At 48.8% G+C, this 13,961-nt stretch overlaps 1 protein-coding gene across 1 annotated transcript; it reads right to left on the reverse strand.

The window, feature by feature from the left end:
• Positions 1–419: 419 nt before the first annotated feature.
• LACBIDRAFT_331064 (uncharacterized protein) lies at positions 420–5,444 on the reverse strand (the record flags this gene model as incomplete). Its single annotated transcript, XM_001885446.1, has 17 exons — positions 420–596; positions 651–832; positions 892–2,387; positions 2,563–2,688; positions 2,744–2,806; positions 2,968–3,177; positions 3,228–3,308; positions 3,358–3,519; positions 3,570–3,607; positions 3,685–3,766; positions 4,016–4,136; positions 4,192–4,261; positions 4,333–4,417; positions 4,472–4,582; positions 4,615–4,680; positions 4,867–4,889; positions 5,391–5,444. The coding sequence occupies 17 exons, from the start codon at positions 5,442–5,444 to the stop codon at positions 420–422; spliced, it is 3,147 nt and encodes a 1,048-aa protein (XP_001885481.1).
• Between the last annotated feature and the right edge of the window lie 8,517 nt (positions 5,445–13,961).

Genomic DNA, 13,961 nt, shown 5'->3' on the forward strand with positions numbered 1-13,961 from the left:
ACTTCACTCCAGTGAGCCTCAAGCCAAACCATGGAAACAGAAGACAACATACCCATTTGGAACCTCAACACCTGGGGGACACATCTTCGAGCGCGATCTCTTGATATTTCTGTGGCGCGGCACTCCCAATACAATGCAGGCACGGCGGTGATTGGAAGGTTAAGATCGGGGTCAAAGGGGTTGGCTACAGCTTTCACGGACTTAGAAACTTTTCTCGCCGGTTTGGACAATTTTTTCTGTCCGCCTGGGATGGTAGGAGACTTTGGTATCGACACCTCCTTAATATGCGCAAGGATGGCAACATCCCGACCCAGCAATTTCCCCAAGTCTACAGAATTCGGTGCGATCATCTTCGAATCCATTCCCCTTCAATGTTAATGTCAATAAATATGATTTTTTAAGCAAGTCAAGGTGGGAACTTACCTAAGGAGCGTCGTTAAATGATGTAGCATCTGTTTGATATCAGCTTGACAGTGCACAATGACGTCCTGAAGGTTTGTATTGCCTGTAACGACCGTAGCGGCTTGGTTGGCGACCGGATCCCGCGGAATGATGATTCCAATCATGTCGACGTCGGCACGTCCCAGGGCTGTTGCCTAAAAATCAGGAATCATTAAAAGGCAGCTCGAGAAAAAAGGCTGAAGACTTACCAAGTCTTGAACTTGCTTCAGCGCTGTTTTTGTTATCTTAAATTCTTGCCCGTCCATCTCAGGCCTGAGCTCGGCCAACTCTGACACCATCTCCTCCACGAAATTATCCATCTGATCGGCCGACAACTTCTCCACAATATTGTTGTACATGGCGGCAGCCTGAGTAACCCATGAGCCTTCACCTGTATACAACATCAGACCCCGAGACGAACAAGGAAATATAAGATATGTATATGCTTACTTTTTCTGGGATTGTAAGGCTGGTAACGCAAGTACATCTGCCAAATGTCCCATCGCGACGCTTCCCGAGAAAGAGACACATTGAACCCTCCTTTCCGCAGCACAGACTCAGGCGTGCGACCCATGTTCTTGCAATGCGCGACAATCGTTTCCGCGAGTTCCATCGCCAGCTTAGTCTCATGAGCCGTGTATGGGCCACGCTTCATTGATTGTGGCGGATCGTCTCGCCTTTTGCCCAGTGCCTTTGTGCTCGTGACAGGCCGTGCAGTGGGCAATTCAGATGCACCATCCGCGTCCACCTCCGAACCCTCACCGTCTGCTGAAGGCCTTTGCGCTGGTGGCTTGCTCTTCGCTAGGCGATGCAGTTTTTGTGCAAACTCTTGAGAAGCACCTTCCGCGTCCGCCTCCAAACCCTCATCAGAAGCACCTTCCGCCACCGCATCTGAACCCTCTCCGTCTGCTGAAGGCTGTTGCGCTGGTGGCTTGCTCTTCGCAAGCCGACGTAGTTTTTCTGCAAAGTTTTCGCCTGGGCCTGAGCCCCCATTGTCCTTTGACTTCCTTGCAACTCGTTTACGTTGTCGACCCCGTGAAACCTGGTCCTCTCCCAATTCGTTGCTGCGATTGGCACCCAAAGGCCCCTTCCGACCCTTTTTCTTGCTCATTCGACGCCTGTCCTGGTCATCCTCTTCCTCCATCCTCTTCTCATCATCAGCCTCCTCTTCCGCGGTATCCATCTCATCATGGCCCCGTCCCCGGTTTTTGCGAGCCCATTCACGTTGACGTGCCTTCGCCTCCTCAGTTTCGCCGAAGTCGCTACCTGACCCGCAAGAACTCGATCTATAGCCCTTTTCGCCATCTTGATCTGGTTCGGGCATTGACTCTGCTTGGTTGTTGTCCTCCTTTGGGCCGCCTGACTCTTTCTCCCTGCCTGACTCTACTTCAACAGCTTCCTGCCCAGACTCCTTTGCGCCGGCAGACTCATCGTCCAGCTCATCAGCTCTTTCCTGGGCAATTATATTGGCCACCTCCCACCATGCCTCCACCTCAGCAAGATCGTGTAACGCCCGAGGTTTCTCTGTGGTATATCCTGGGGGGAGTTGCTCCCATTCATGACTGGCGCGATTATACCAACAAATGTATGGGGCATACGCAGCCCAATCGCCCGGCCCAGCCAACCCAATCCTTGATCGATAACCTACATAACCCAGGTCCTCGATAGCTCTGCCAATACGGCAGAAATAGTTGGTCCCTGGATGTGGAACAGCTGATGCTGAAGGGAGGGGAAGCCCGTCATCCGACGGCATCGTGGAATCAAATTCCTCATCACTGGACGCTGGGTCCGGGGTCAAGGGCTCGCGAAAGTTCAGCGCAGGGTCAATAACATTGAGGGGGGGGATGTCCGGCCGGTTACGTATTTTGTAGAGGCCCCTTGAACGAGGAGCGGGCCCTGTCGTGCGGGAGAGCGGTGAAGATGGAAGAAAACCAGAAGAATCATTGCTGTAGAATGCATTGTCAGTGCCATGTCACTATGCGTAATAAAGGAAACATACGTCGGAATTAGAGTCGATTTGATCGCGAAAGTGGCGTCCGCTGATGGGGAAACTCTTGATGAGGCAGATCTAGCAGAAATAGGTGAACCGAGCGGGAGGAAAGGTCCAACATTCCGACATACATTAGCGTAGCCTGGAGACCCAAAGGCAATACCGAAGTAGCAGAAGCAGAGGCATTTGAAGCCCTAGCATTCGGGTTTCTGCTGTAAAAGATGTCTTGGGCAGCGTCCGGTATGTCATCCTTGCGTCTGCGGACGTTACAATTCAGACAAAGACGGCGGGGTCGAATCTGACGTCACTAACCGATTATCGCGAGAAACAAGGTTCTGGGTTGGCGTGGTATCTGGGTCGTCCACGGGCATAACCCTGTAGGCTCGTCAGCCAAATAAAGATGAAAAAAGCTCAGCGAACAAGGAGTTAACGCTGGTGAGACCCAAGTGAAACGACAAAGAGTCAAATTTCACAAAGGCAAGGATACCCCGCGACAAGGAGTCAAACGGTATATCCCCTGGGAGAGATCCACGCACTCTTTTTGGCGTCCGTAGGCGCGGATTGTTTTGGGGATATTGGTTTTCGCAGTGTCTTGATGTTCGGAAGTACTGAGAGGACCCAAAGTCTTCGTGACCGAGCTGAGTCCATGTTGGTCGACCATGGCGTCTGCTGTGGTGGAGGATGGTTCATCCTGAGTGGGTTGGGCCTCAACCACGGCCTTGATGCTAGTGTCGGTGTCCGTGACGCTACAGCACACGTTGAGATTTTGACAAGGTGGCCCAGAACACGCACATACCTTTCATTGTCTGTAGTCACAGCTGACTTCTCAGGCTCCGAATTCCGCACAGGCGCTCTCTTGACAGCTTTGGAATTTTTTCTGATGGCAGACATTAGTAAGGATCCTTGAATCCAATGTATCAACTTACTTTTTGGAACGACGAGGGCGCTTGACTGCCGGAGTCGATTCGGTGTTGACGATGGCTTCGACGCTGGCGTCGGTTTTTTTCTTGGAGCGGGTAGGAAGACCGACGGCCTGGGAGGCTACGGTGTCGGAAACGGCATTGCCGCTAGCTTCAACGGCGGTCGCACTATAGGGAAGATTGAGAAAAGAACGTGCAAAAAATTAACCACGAATCACCTCTCAGCCTCCTTGGTTGGGGCAGACTTTCCAGCTCCCTTCAGATTTTTTTGAGCGACGTGGCAAACTGTGGAGGCAGCGTACTCACTCTGGTGCTTGCCCGGCCTTGGCCTACAGGGGGCAAAAGGACGACTGGTACCAATTTACGCGCACGAAGCTGACGAGGTTCAGACATTTGAGTTGTAGCAGTTGTAAACCTGGTTATGGTTCAAAGTTCGAATTTTTTCTGGGTAGTTTGGGTGAGAAAAGCGTTCCACTGTTTCTTAAATATAATCCATATTCTTCAGTCCACTCTAGGCCAGGTACGGACTAGCCCAATCAGGATTTCCCTAATGTTGTTGCGAGTTGTGGGTCTCAGGGTAAATTAACCCCATTGATCCACCCGATTACTATTGACCTGCAGAGTTAGCCAAGTTGACCACAAACTGGCTGAATGAACAAATCACCTTCGAGAGACAGGCTTCACATTGAGAGGTTGACGTGTGAGGGTGTCGGGCCACAGGCTACCCGTGGCGTCCAACGAATTCGTGGCGTCTAACCTGGCGGCAACCAGGGAAGCCCCCAGCACTAGTACGTTACCCGATTACATAAGTTTTTTCTATTATTTTTCAACCCAACGTACCAAGCGTAAGGTCAGCTCGCACATTCCAAGATGATGGCTTATGCTTAAGTCGATTGACGATCGGAATTGACTGCGTGATTGTTTCAACAGAGCTATTAAGTATTATTTGGTGGTTGTTTCGTTTCAATCCAACGTACCCACCCATGAAATAGCTAATGTTGGCGTGCGTGCGCACCGTATCCCGGTTTTGGCCAGTTGAACAAACCGGATTAACGGTAGGAATAGACTGCGTAATTATTTCAATTAACCTATGGACGATTTTGTCATGAAGCCTACGTACCAACCCATGAAATAGCTCAGGCTGGCCTGCGTGCGGACCATATCCCGGTCTTCGCCGGTTAAACAGACCGTATTAACGGTAGGAATAGACTGCGTGATTGCTTCAATTAACCTATGAACGTTTTTGTTATCAAGCCTACGTACCAAGCAACGAAAGATCTTAGAAGTTTCGATGACTGAACCATGCGAGCGGGGTGACCGATGTAGTTACTATTTGAACGAATGAGCTCGGCGTTGTGGATTGAGAATGACGAAGCGAGGATTGCAGCGACAAGGAGTCAAACCGCTCAAGTGAAAGGCCGACAGGGAGTCAAAGCCTGATATACACAGCATGGATGACAAGGAGTCAAATCCCGCTGGGCCTGATGGGGAACTGGACGAAGAAAGGGCACTTACATCGTTGAGCCAACATGCAGACTCTGCGATTGTAGAGGAGATCAAACCAACGTCGATACTTTTTGAAGGAATGAGCATGGCGTCGTCTATTTCGTATTACGATCCGAGGAGTTGACTCGCTAACGCCAGGTTTGAACCATCCAAACGGAGAGACCAACGTCGAGGCTTGCAAAGTATGGATCACGGTCCCACGTAGAAACTATTCCAAGGAATGAACATGGCGTCGTGGTATTCAAATTACGAGGCAGTGGATTGACTCACGATTTCAATGTGGCGCGATTGTTGCGCCCATATCCCTACTCTGCGTGAGCGAAAGAGGCGCCGCCCTAACCCAGCTGAACATCTGTTTGGAACCAATGAGCATGGACGTCGTTGACGTGGATATCAGAAGCGAGACTAGCAGCGACAATGAGTCAAACTGCGAAAGGCCGACAAGGAGTCAAGGCCTAAAACGCAGCGAGGACGACAAGGAGTCAAGTCCCGCTGGTACAAAAGGGGTCAAGGAGGGGGGAAAAACAACTTACATTGATGAATGTTGAGGGCGGAGCGGTGAGGGGAGCCGTGAGCGCGTGAGCCATTGTGCGGAGGTAGAGCGCATCGGATCTGATCAAAGTTTGATCAGAGTACCACCGATGAACAAATCACAACAAGATCAACTCAAGTGTTCTTGGAGTTGATCTTCGAGTTGAAGATCAACTCCAACCTCTTCATGTCTTCCCTACACGATCAGCGACTATTGGTGAGTGCAATTCTTGACATCTTCGATGCTACATCCCAGGATTTTGACTCGTTGTCGATCCTGAAAGCCGTTGACCTTGACTACTTGTCGGTCGGCGGTCCATACGAGTTTGACTCTCTGTTGCTCGGCTGGTTGCATCACTGACTGTAGCCGATGTATTTACGCTGACTGTATAGAATTATAGATTGCTGCCCCGCAACCGCTGAAGAGCGTCGCACCTTTTTATTATGTGGTAAGTGGTTGGACCTATACATCAACCAATTTACGCCGACTGATTATGATTGTAGTTTTGTGGCTGGCCACAGCTCAATGGCGTTGGATCGATTTATGTGGCTTGATCTATACAACAGCCGGTCGAAGATCTTGATGTTGCTGGTTGGCTCGGTGTTCGCAACGGCCGATTCTCGTACTATTCTCGCTCTCCGAGAAGATGACCCCGAACATGCTCCTATACACGCCTCCATCCATGCTTGTCTCGTCCCCCTCAACCACCATGATTCCATCACACATCCGATAGTACGGTCTTCAATCTTTTATTAGCAAACAAGGTATGGAGTGTCCTCGTTGGATGCAGAAGCCTCAGCTGACCATTTTTTGGTTAGCCGACAGGGCCGCTTGGGCTAGACGGCGTCAAGTTCACGCCCCTCCAGTACAGTACTCCATCCATCCATGCAGATCTTGTCTAACTCCATCAGCATAATTGCTTCACGCATCCGAAACCTGGGACCACTTCAACACCTGGTGCAGCACCTTTTCGGTCTGTGCGCTCGACTTTCCTGCACGCTAGCTCTGCCTGGCACCTACAGGGGTACAATGTTCAATCTATCATCGGCAAACAAGGTATGGAGTGTCCACGCCGTATGCAGAAGCCTCAGCTGACCGTCTTTTGGTCAGCGGATAGGGCCGCTTGGGCTAAACAGCGTCAAGTTCCCGCCCCCCTCAGTAATGATCCCTCACAAAGTCAGAGCATTGTGTGCTGTCAGCGCTTCCTGTGCCCTGGAGGTTCTCGTCAGTAGTTTCCATGTCGTCCTCTCATAAGTTATAACGTACTTCTGCACTGGCGGTTATTCTTGAATCCATGGTAGACACAACGTCATTTTAGCAGTTTGAGTGTCCGGGTGGTAGGAACGATTTTATTTACAAGATGTACTACTTACTTGCCTGACGATTCCATGCCAAGTGACGCGTTCACGGTAAATATGCGCGACGCGTCTGGTCACGTGCTTTGATCAACGTGACAGGTAACGTTCAAGTCCTTATCTGGTTCACAAACGCACTCACTTCCACGTCTTGAAGTTCCATCCTGGTGAGTCTCCGCCGTCTTTTCTTCTTGTTTCGTCCATGGAACTTGACTCCTTGTCGTTCCAATGGAGTGTACGGTCTTTGACTCCTTGTCGGACCGTCTCTCTATCCCAAGCTTGACTCCTTGTCGCTTGGGTTTTCTTTTGATCGTGAAGCTCATCGATTAACATCTTTGACAGACCACTACTCGTGTTACCACCTGTCGCGCCCGCCTCGGTCATTGTGGTGTCTTTGGATTCACACTCAACATCACGGTCGTCAAGTAAGTGTCTGCCGTACTTTGTTTCTGTTTCGTTGCGTCAATTTACGTCGTTGACAGCTTCTGCTCGTGTTACCACCTTCGCCCCCGACTCGTTGTCTGTTACCACGTCTCGCGCCCGACACGTAGTGGTTGTTTGTTTTGGGCACCCGAAGTTTAGGTTCGTACCCCGTTCACTATCTTCCTCTGTCGCTGTTCTTGTACACTTGTTCTCGGAATTTGACTCTTTGTCGTTCCAACCGAGGATGTGGGTTTTGACTCCTTGTCGATCTACATCCTCGTCTTGAGTTTGACTCCTTGTCGCTCATTTTCTACCATTTGCCATCAATCGAGTTCAATACTCATGCCTTTCACAGCAATGTCCCCCTCCAACGCCAAACCTTACTATAAGGAATACTTCCGTGAAGGGGATCGTGATTACGAGGCCACTGATGCTGTATGCTGGGATGTGACGGACCGTCGGGTTCGGTCAGGGGAGGTCATGAGTGAAGCGGGTATCAACACGTACATGGAGCACCCGGACAGCGAGGATCCGAGCCATTGGTGGGTAATCACAACCCCCAATGCTGGGTACATTCCCACTGCACCCATCGGCATCCGAACGATTCAAGCGAGAGCGGACGGACGTTTTGGGTTGGACGACCGCACTCAACATCCGCAGATGTACGTCAGGGGTTTCGAGTACATTTGCTGCATTCCTAAGCGTGAGCACTCGCGACGCATGCTATGGTGGACTCCTACTATGGACGATTGTCCCCCTATCCCCAATGGCCCCTTTGCCATCACAATACGCGTCCTCAAACCGCACCTGTTGCATGGATACAAAAAGCTTCGTGACAAGTATGTTGGCCTCATAGGCCAACGTGCCGAGCGCTCTCCGCTGGCTGGCCTCCTTGTGACGACTATGTGTCAATGTCTCGATAAACTGAGATCCTTCGGAATGACGTACAAAGAGATCGTTCTGGCGGTGGCAGAGTTTCAGCGTGCAGTACTCGATATACACGGGTGGATTGAATACGTCGATGTTTACCAGCCCCGTCTACGCCCCGGTCCCAATGGCATGGAGAAGCATGAATCAAATCAGAAACTTATGGGTGCCTTTACGGAGAAAGTCGCTGTTGCGCAACAACTTCACGCGATGGGCATTCCGGTTTGGCTGATTCGACCATCATTTCGTATTTTGCCAACGATGAATGTCAACATCTATTCCCCCCAGCGACATGATGACGATATCGTTTTGCGGCAGTTTTCCCATGGCTTGGGAAACCCTGACCCCTATCCCGTTCTGGTTGTTGGCCCATCATCCGCGGAACTCTACCGGTGGACGCAGCGCATAGGCTGCGGGATCATGGACCTTCAGGACGTTACGGCGATAGGCCGTCAGGATTTCGTTGAGGGAAAAGTCAAGCTGGGTGCGGTTCGAGAGTCTTGTAGGTGAAAGCTTCTTCTATTTGGACCAGTAGCTAACATCTTCCTTTTGTAGACTCACTTCCTGTGCCGTCCGTTGCCCAATTGTCGGCTGCAGGGGCAGTGGGGCCCATTGGTAAGAATGACTGTTATCATGTTGATGTTCTTATTGCTAACTTGGAGTGTATTTAGCTGGTTCATCTTCTAGGATTGAGGGACAGTATGCCTCAGCCACTTCAACCACTCAGCAAGGTAAGGTCGTGCTTTCGCTTTAAGTGCCGAGTTTACTAAAACGTGTTTGCAGTTTTACAATCCGTGAGATCCCAGCAGCAGTCCCAGCCACGATCTCAGCTGCAGTCCCAGCCCCCCTCGACGCCGGTTATTCCTCCATCTCTGGGGCTTGCGCCAACGTTGAATGAGGGTCCTGGGCCCTCCAAGCGCCAACGCCTAGCGGGTGAAGAAACCCCAGACAGCCCGTTCATGCCGGACCCTATGCCACGATGGGCGGACGCTTTGCGTATGATCGATTCGGATCGCAGCCGAGTAATCAAACATCCCGAACACATCCAGAACATTGGCTTCAAATACCCTAAGGCAGAAATTTTCTTGAACTCCAAAAACCGGGCTTTGTATACTGCGACGTGGTTGGCAATTCGAGCATATCATGCTTACACGCTCGGCACTGGGACCTCGCTCCCTCCTCCCATCAGCTCCCAGCAGTGGCGCAACTTCCTCATCAAGATTCTGCCCTTCTTGCACCCTGATAGTATTGATGTTGCGGCACAGCTGGATGAACCCACAACTTCCACTCCCCCACCACAACCAGACGGGAAGGGGAAACAGAGTGCCAAGGGGCCAGGGAAGGGGGGCAAATCTCGCACCAAGAAATCGAACTCTTATCTTGATCAGATCCCGCTCAAACATGGCCAGGTTGATAGGGTGGTTTTTTATGATACAACGATTCAACTGGGTACCGCGGCGGAGCTGGAGAACGCATTGACGCCGGAAATCACGAAGGAGGTACTCTGGGAACTCTGTCACATGAGCTTCCGATTCGAGCTTGTGAGTCTCGATGCCATCGCCGCAAACGCTATGTACCAAGCTCGTGAAGGGTTAACACAGGAGGAGGCGTCGGCCGCCCGTATCCAGGAAGTTCTTCGGGTATTTCCCATGTCTGGTGAGGTGGTGGGACCTTTCATCATCAACGAGATCCCGAATCGCGATTTAGGTTTGACGGCAGCGGATCTGCTGGAACGGAACCGTTATCTGGTGGCACTGGGGCATTTGATGTCTTCGTGGAAGGGTTGCCCGGATTCTATCACCAAAGTGAGCTCGGGGCCATTGGCAAAGCATGTACGTCGTCAGGAGGAGGCGTGTGCAGTGTTCTATTGCCAGAGTTTCTTCGACAACTTTGGCCGTGCACCTGTCATACCGTGCCGTCTTCCATCTCGATCCCTTGCACGTTCCCAGCCCGTTACCTTCGTGGACTCTGTGTCTTCCGTGCGGCCGCCATCATCTTAATTTTTTTGAACAATAATAGCACGCATACATCTTTGCATCATGTTGCCTCGTTTTTTTCTTGTCATCGGCACATGATGTATCAATATATCTTTTTTGGGACTGTATTGCTCCCGGGGATTTGGGGGTTTGACGAGACCTTGGTAAGGCGCTTTTCTCTTCTTTCCCTCATCTTCAAGCTTGGTGCTTTGCAACACTTGATGTCTTTCAGAAAGAGTCGTTACTTGGGCAAGGCTGGAGTTGCTATAGGGTCTCCCTCTGTGAAAAAGAAGTCTTCGGCTAAATCTTGGGTGTCAACTGATGATGCCAGTGTGTCACGTCGTCCTTATGGGCTACCTGGTGTTCAGATCTTGCCTAGGCAGGACTTGACAACTCCTCTGGGTTCCTTTCTTCAGATACCCTTGCCTACTGCTGCTGATTTGCATGATGATGCTGCTGCTGCTGCTGTTGACACTGATGATAATGGGACTGACTGGGATAATGGTGACTCTGAGGATTCTGAGGGGGTTTCACCTAGTGAAGGTCTTCATCCCTTGGTATTTCCTGCTGAGCAAGGCTCTCCAAGTAAAAAGAATGACAAGAAGATAACTTTGTGGAAAAACTGGGCTTTGAAACTGATTCCAGAGCTTCTGGATCCCTATCTGAACTTGTTGAGAGAGTCAGAGAACTTAAAAAATATAGATAGGAGGTTACCTCACTGTTCTTGCAATGGAAGAGGGCATAAAATGAAGGTTATTGCAGTGTTTTTTGAGAGTAAGTTATTCTTGCTGCCTTAGAATTGATTTGCCATGGCTAATCTGTTGCAACTGCCACTTAGAGCTCACATCAGTGGAAGTGTGTTCTTGCTCTGCATGTCTACAGCTCTTGGCTATGGGGCTGTTTCCAGCCTCACCACTTCGACCTACATTGGCAGTGGATCTAAATATGCTTGACTATGTGAATGAGCTTTTTGTTCGCTCGCCACCAAACACTACTGCATGGTGTGACTCTCTAGAGGCATTTCTTGGTTCCCGTAGCTATAAGCTTGAGAGTAGAGATGCAATAAGGCGTCGCTTTGGAAATGCTCTGCAGTGGTATGGGAATTTGATTGCTCAAAAAGAGCTATTAATCTCTGGGATCATAAATGAGAGTCGTACTGGAATGGAGGGTCAGGATGACCTTTCTTCTGAATCTAAGGAATTAGATGAAGAAAGTTATGGACCACCTCTGACATCTAGTCCTGCTCCTTCTGCAGATGAGGCTAGTGATGGTTCTGAGGCTAGTGATGGTTCTCCTGATGTTCAAGATAGTATGAATGCTACATCTGGTATTCATAGACCAAGTCTATATTTACGGCAGCGTTGCCCACTTTGTTTTGGTGGAGATAAACCACATGATGACAGCTTTCTGTAGGTGTTATTTTATATTCTTATGTTCACATCTCATTTTTATGTTGTCAGTGCGGATGTTATTGTGTGCATTGATGCCTGCTTTACTCACAAAAGAAGAAATCCAGCAAAAGGTGGGGCAAAGGGCCCTGAAAATCTCCATCCAGAAACTGTCTTTGTGTCAGACAAGAATGTTGCTGAAATGAAAGCCTTTGTTGAGACTGCTCGTCCTGTAAAATCAAAGTCAAAGGAAAAGACAAAGGAGGGCTCTGATGGTCATGGTGTAGAAGATTCCTATGAGCCTGGAATGAAAGTCCCAGTTTCAGCTTTGGAAGGGTGCTTGGCCTCATTTGTGGCTGCAGATGAAAGAAGGACAAAAGCCAGTACACAGTTCTTTGCAGACACAGGACTTATGGCTATGCTCTGTCGTCATGACCATGTGCTCTGGATTGTGAATATGACCACTGCTGGAGAACAACAATATTATGCTTTAGCATTGATCAAGGAGCTTTTTTTGAATTTGCCTTTGTCAATGACTGTGGGGATACTCTATGATATTGGTTGTCAGTTGGAGAGAAGTTGCAAGATATGGGGTTTTCTGGAGGAATTTATGGCACGCATTATTTTTGCACTGGCAGTGTTTCATGCATATGGTCACCAGTGGCCATGCCAACTAATCTACCACCCCCGTAAATGTGAAGGTTTTGGACTCTCTGATGGAGAGGGCTGTGAACGCTTCTGGAGTTCCATAAAGTTACTAATTCCATCAATGCGTGTGGCAGGGGTAAGTCATCATGTGTCATCCTTGAAAAAAAAATTAATGATTGTCTAAAATAGTTCTACCATCGTCTGTTCACAATTGATACTCAGGTGAAACACCTAGAGAAAAAGTCATTTAAGGTGATGGGAAAATGGCTTCAACGTAAATGGCTGCATTGCCTAGAAAAGAAGATTGGGGCTGAGGAAATTCTCCAAGAACTTGGTCTAGAAATGCCTCTTCTTGAGAAAGAATGGAAAGACCAGGTTGTGGCACAGACTAAGCCCTTGGCAAGACAGTCAAAGAATATTGGGAACAATGCTGTCAAAGAGATAATGGCTTTGTATACTGCAAGGAATGCATTTGCAGGTGAGTTGGGAGAGCTTGATCAAAAGCTAATTTCTGGTGACTATGGAGATGATATGTTGGTGGAGGATGTCCTGGCAGCACGTCTGGCCGTAGTGAAGAAGCAAAAGGCTATAGAGGATACCATTAAAACAAAGAAGAAAAAGCTTGGTGTGAGGGATCAAGAGAATTTGAAGGATCTGATGGGCAATAAATTTCTTCAGTTAAAACTCAATGCCAGAGCCCTCAAGCAAAGGCTTAGAGATCGATTGCGCAATCGAAAGTTTGAGTTGGAGAGATTAGAAAGAGCATACCGGAATACAACTTCCAATGGTAAGCTTTTATTTAGGATAAAATTATGGTGGCTGGCTAATATATACTTTGATAGAGACGAAATTGCATTCACATGTGCAGAAACAAGTCAATCGGCAGCAACCAACAATTGCTAGATTGGCAAAAAAATACAATGACATGTGCTATGATATGACAAAGCAGATAGAAGAAAAGAAAGCTCCTCGGAAAGCAATAGCTCCAGTCCCAATTAATCGGGACACTCTGTTCTCTTTGGATGTGGATGATGACATCTGGCAGGATATAGGCTTGGATGAGCATGAAAGTGAGGTGATCCCAGGTTGGCTTGGAGATGAGAAAGTCCGTGAAGGAATCAAAGCAATGCTTACTGTGAAAAGATGCATGGAGGAGATTGCTAGAATCAAGAGAGAGCGGACTTCTTTACAAGAGTGGTCTAAGGAGGAGTGGCAAGCAATAAGTGCAGCCATTGATATATGTGGTAAGTTTTCTGGATATTGCTTTTTTGGTGGAATCTAATAGGTGTTGTATTGTTGTAGAGGATGAGGATATCAAACACCAGTTGCTCATCAGAAAGGTGCAACATCTGAGTTTATGTGCACAATGGAGGGAAGAGGTGTCTCTCATACCAGGTGCATACCGTATGTTGCATGGATGGGGACCAAGTGAAGCAGAAATGGAGAATGCATTGGAAGAATTGTCACAGGAACATGTTGATGATGAGGGAAGTGATGATGAGCAGTTAAACTGCACATATGATATTGAAGAAGAGGACAATAACAATGTTATTGAAGAAACAGAAGTCTTGGCAGCATCAGATGCATACAGAGCAGCGGATAATGGGTTGTCATTTGGGAGATGGGATTTGGAGAACTTGTGGGAGGATGTGGAAGATGGAGAAGAAAGTGTCTTTGAAGCTACAGCCTCACGCAAACGGCCAAGGCAAAAGTAGCATGAGATGGAAGAGTTGTGATGGTATTGGATTGAAAGCTTGTAATACTATGACTTTGGACTTTTATGGCAGAGTAGGGTGATGGAGAGGGTGGTAAGGTAAGTGTTCTATGTGATATACAAGATTGAAAATGTTATGGT

This window comes from Laccaria bicolor, genomic scaffold (assembly GCF_000143565.1).
Source record: "Laccaria bicolor S238N-H82 LACBIscaffold_31 genomic scaffold, whole genome shotgun sequence".
Lineage (NCBI taxonomy): Eukaryota > Fungi > Basidiomycota > Agaricomycetes > Agaricales > Hydnangiaceae > Laccaria > Laccaria bicolor.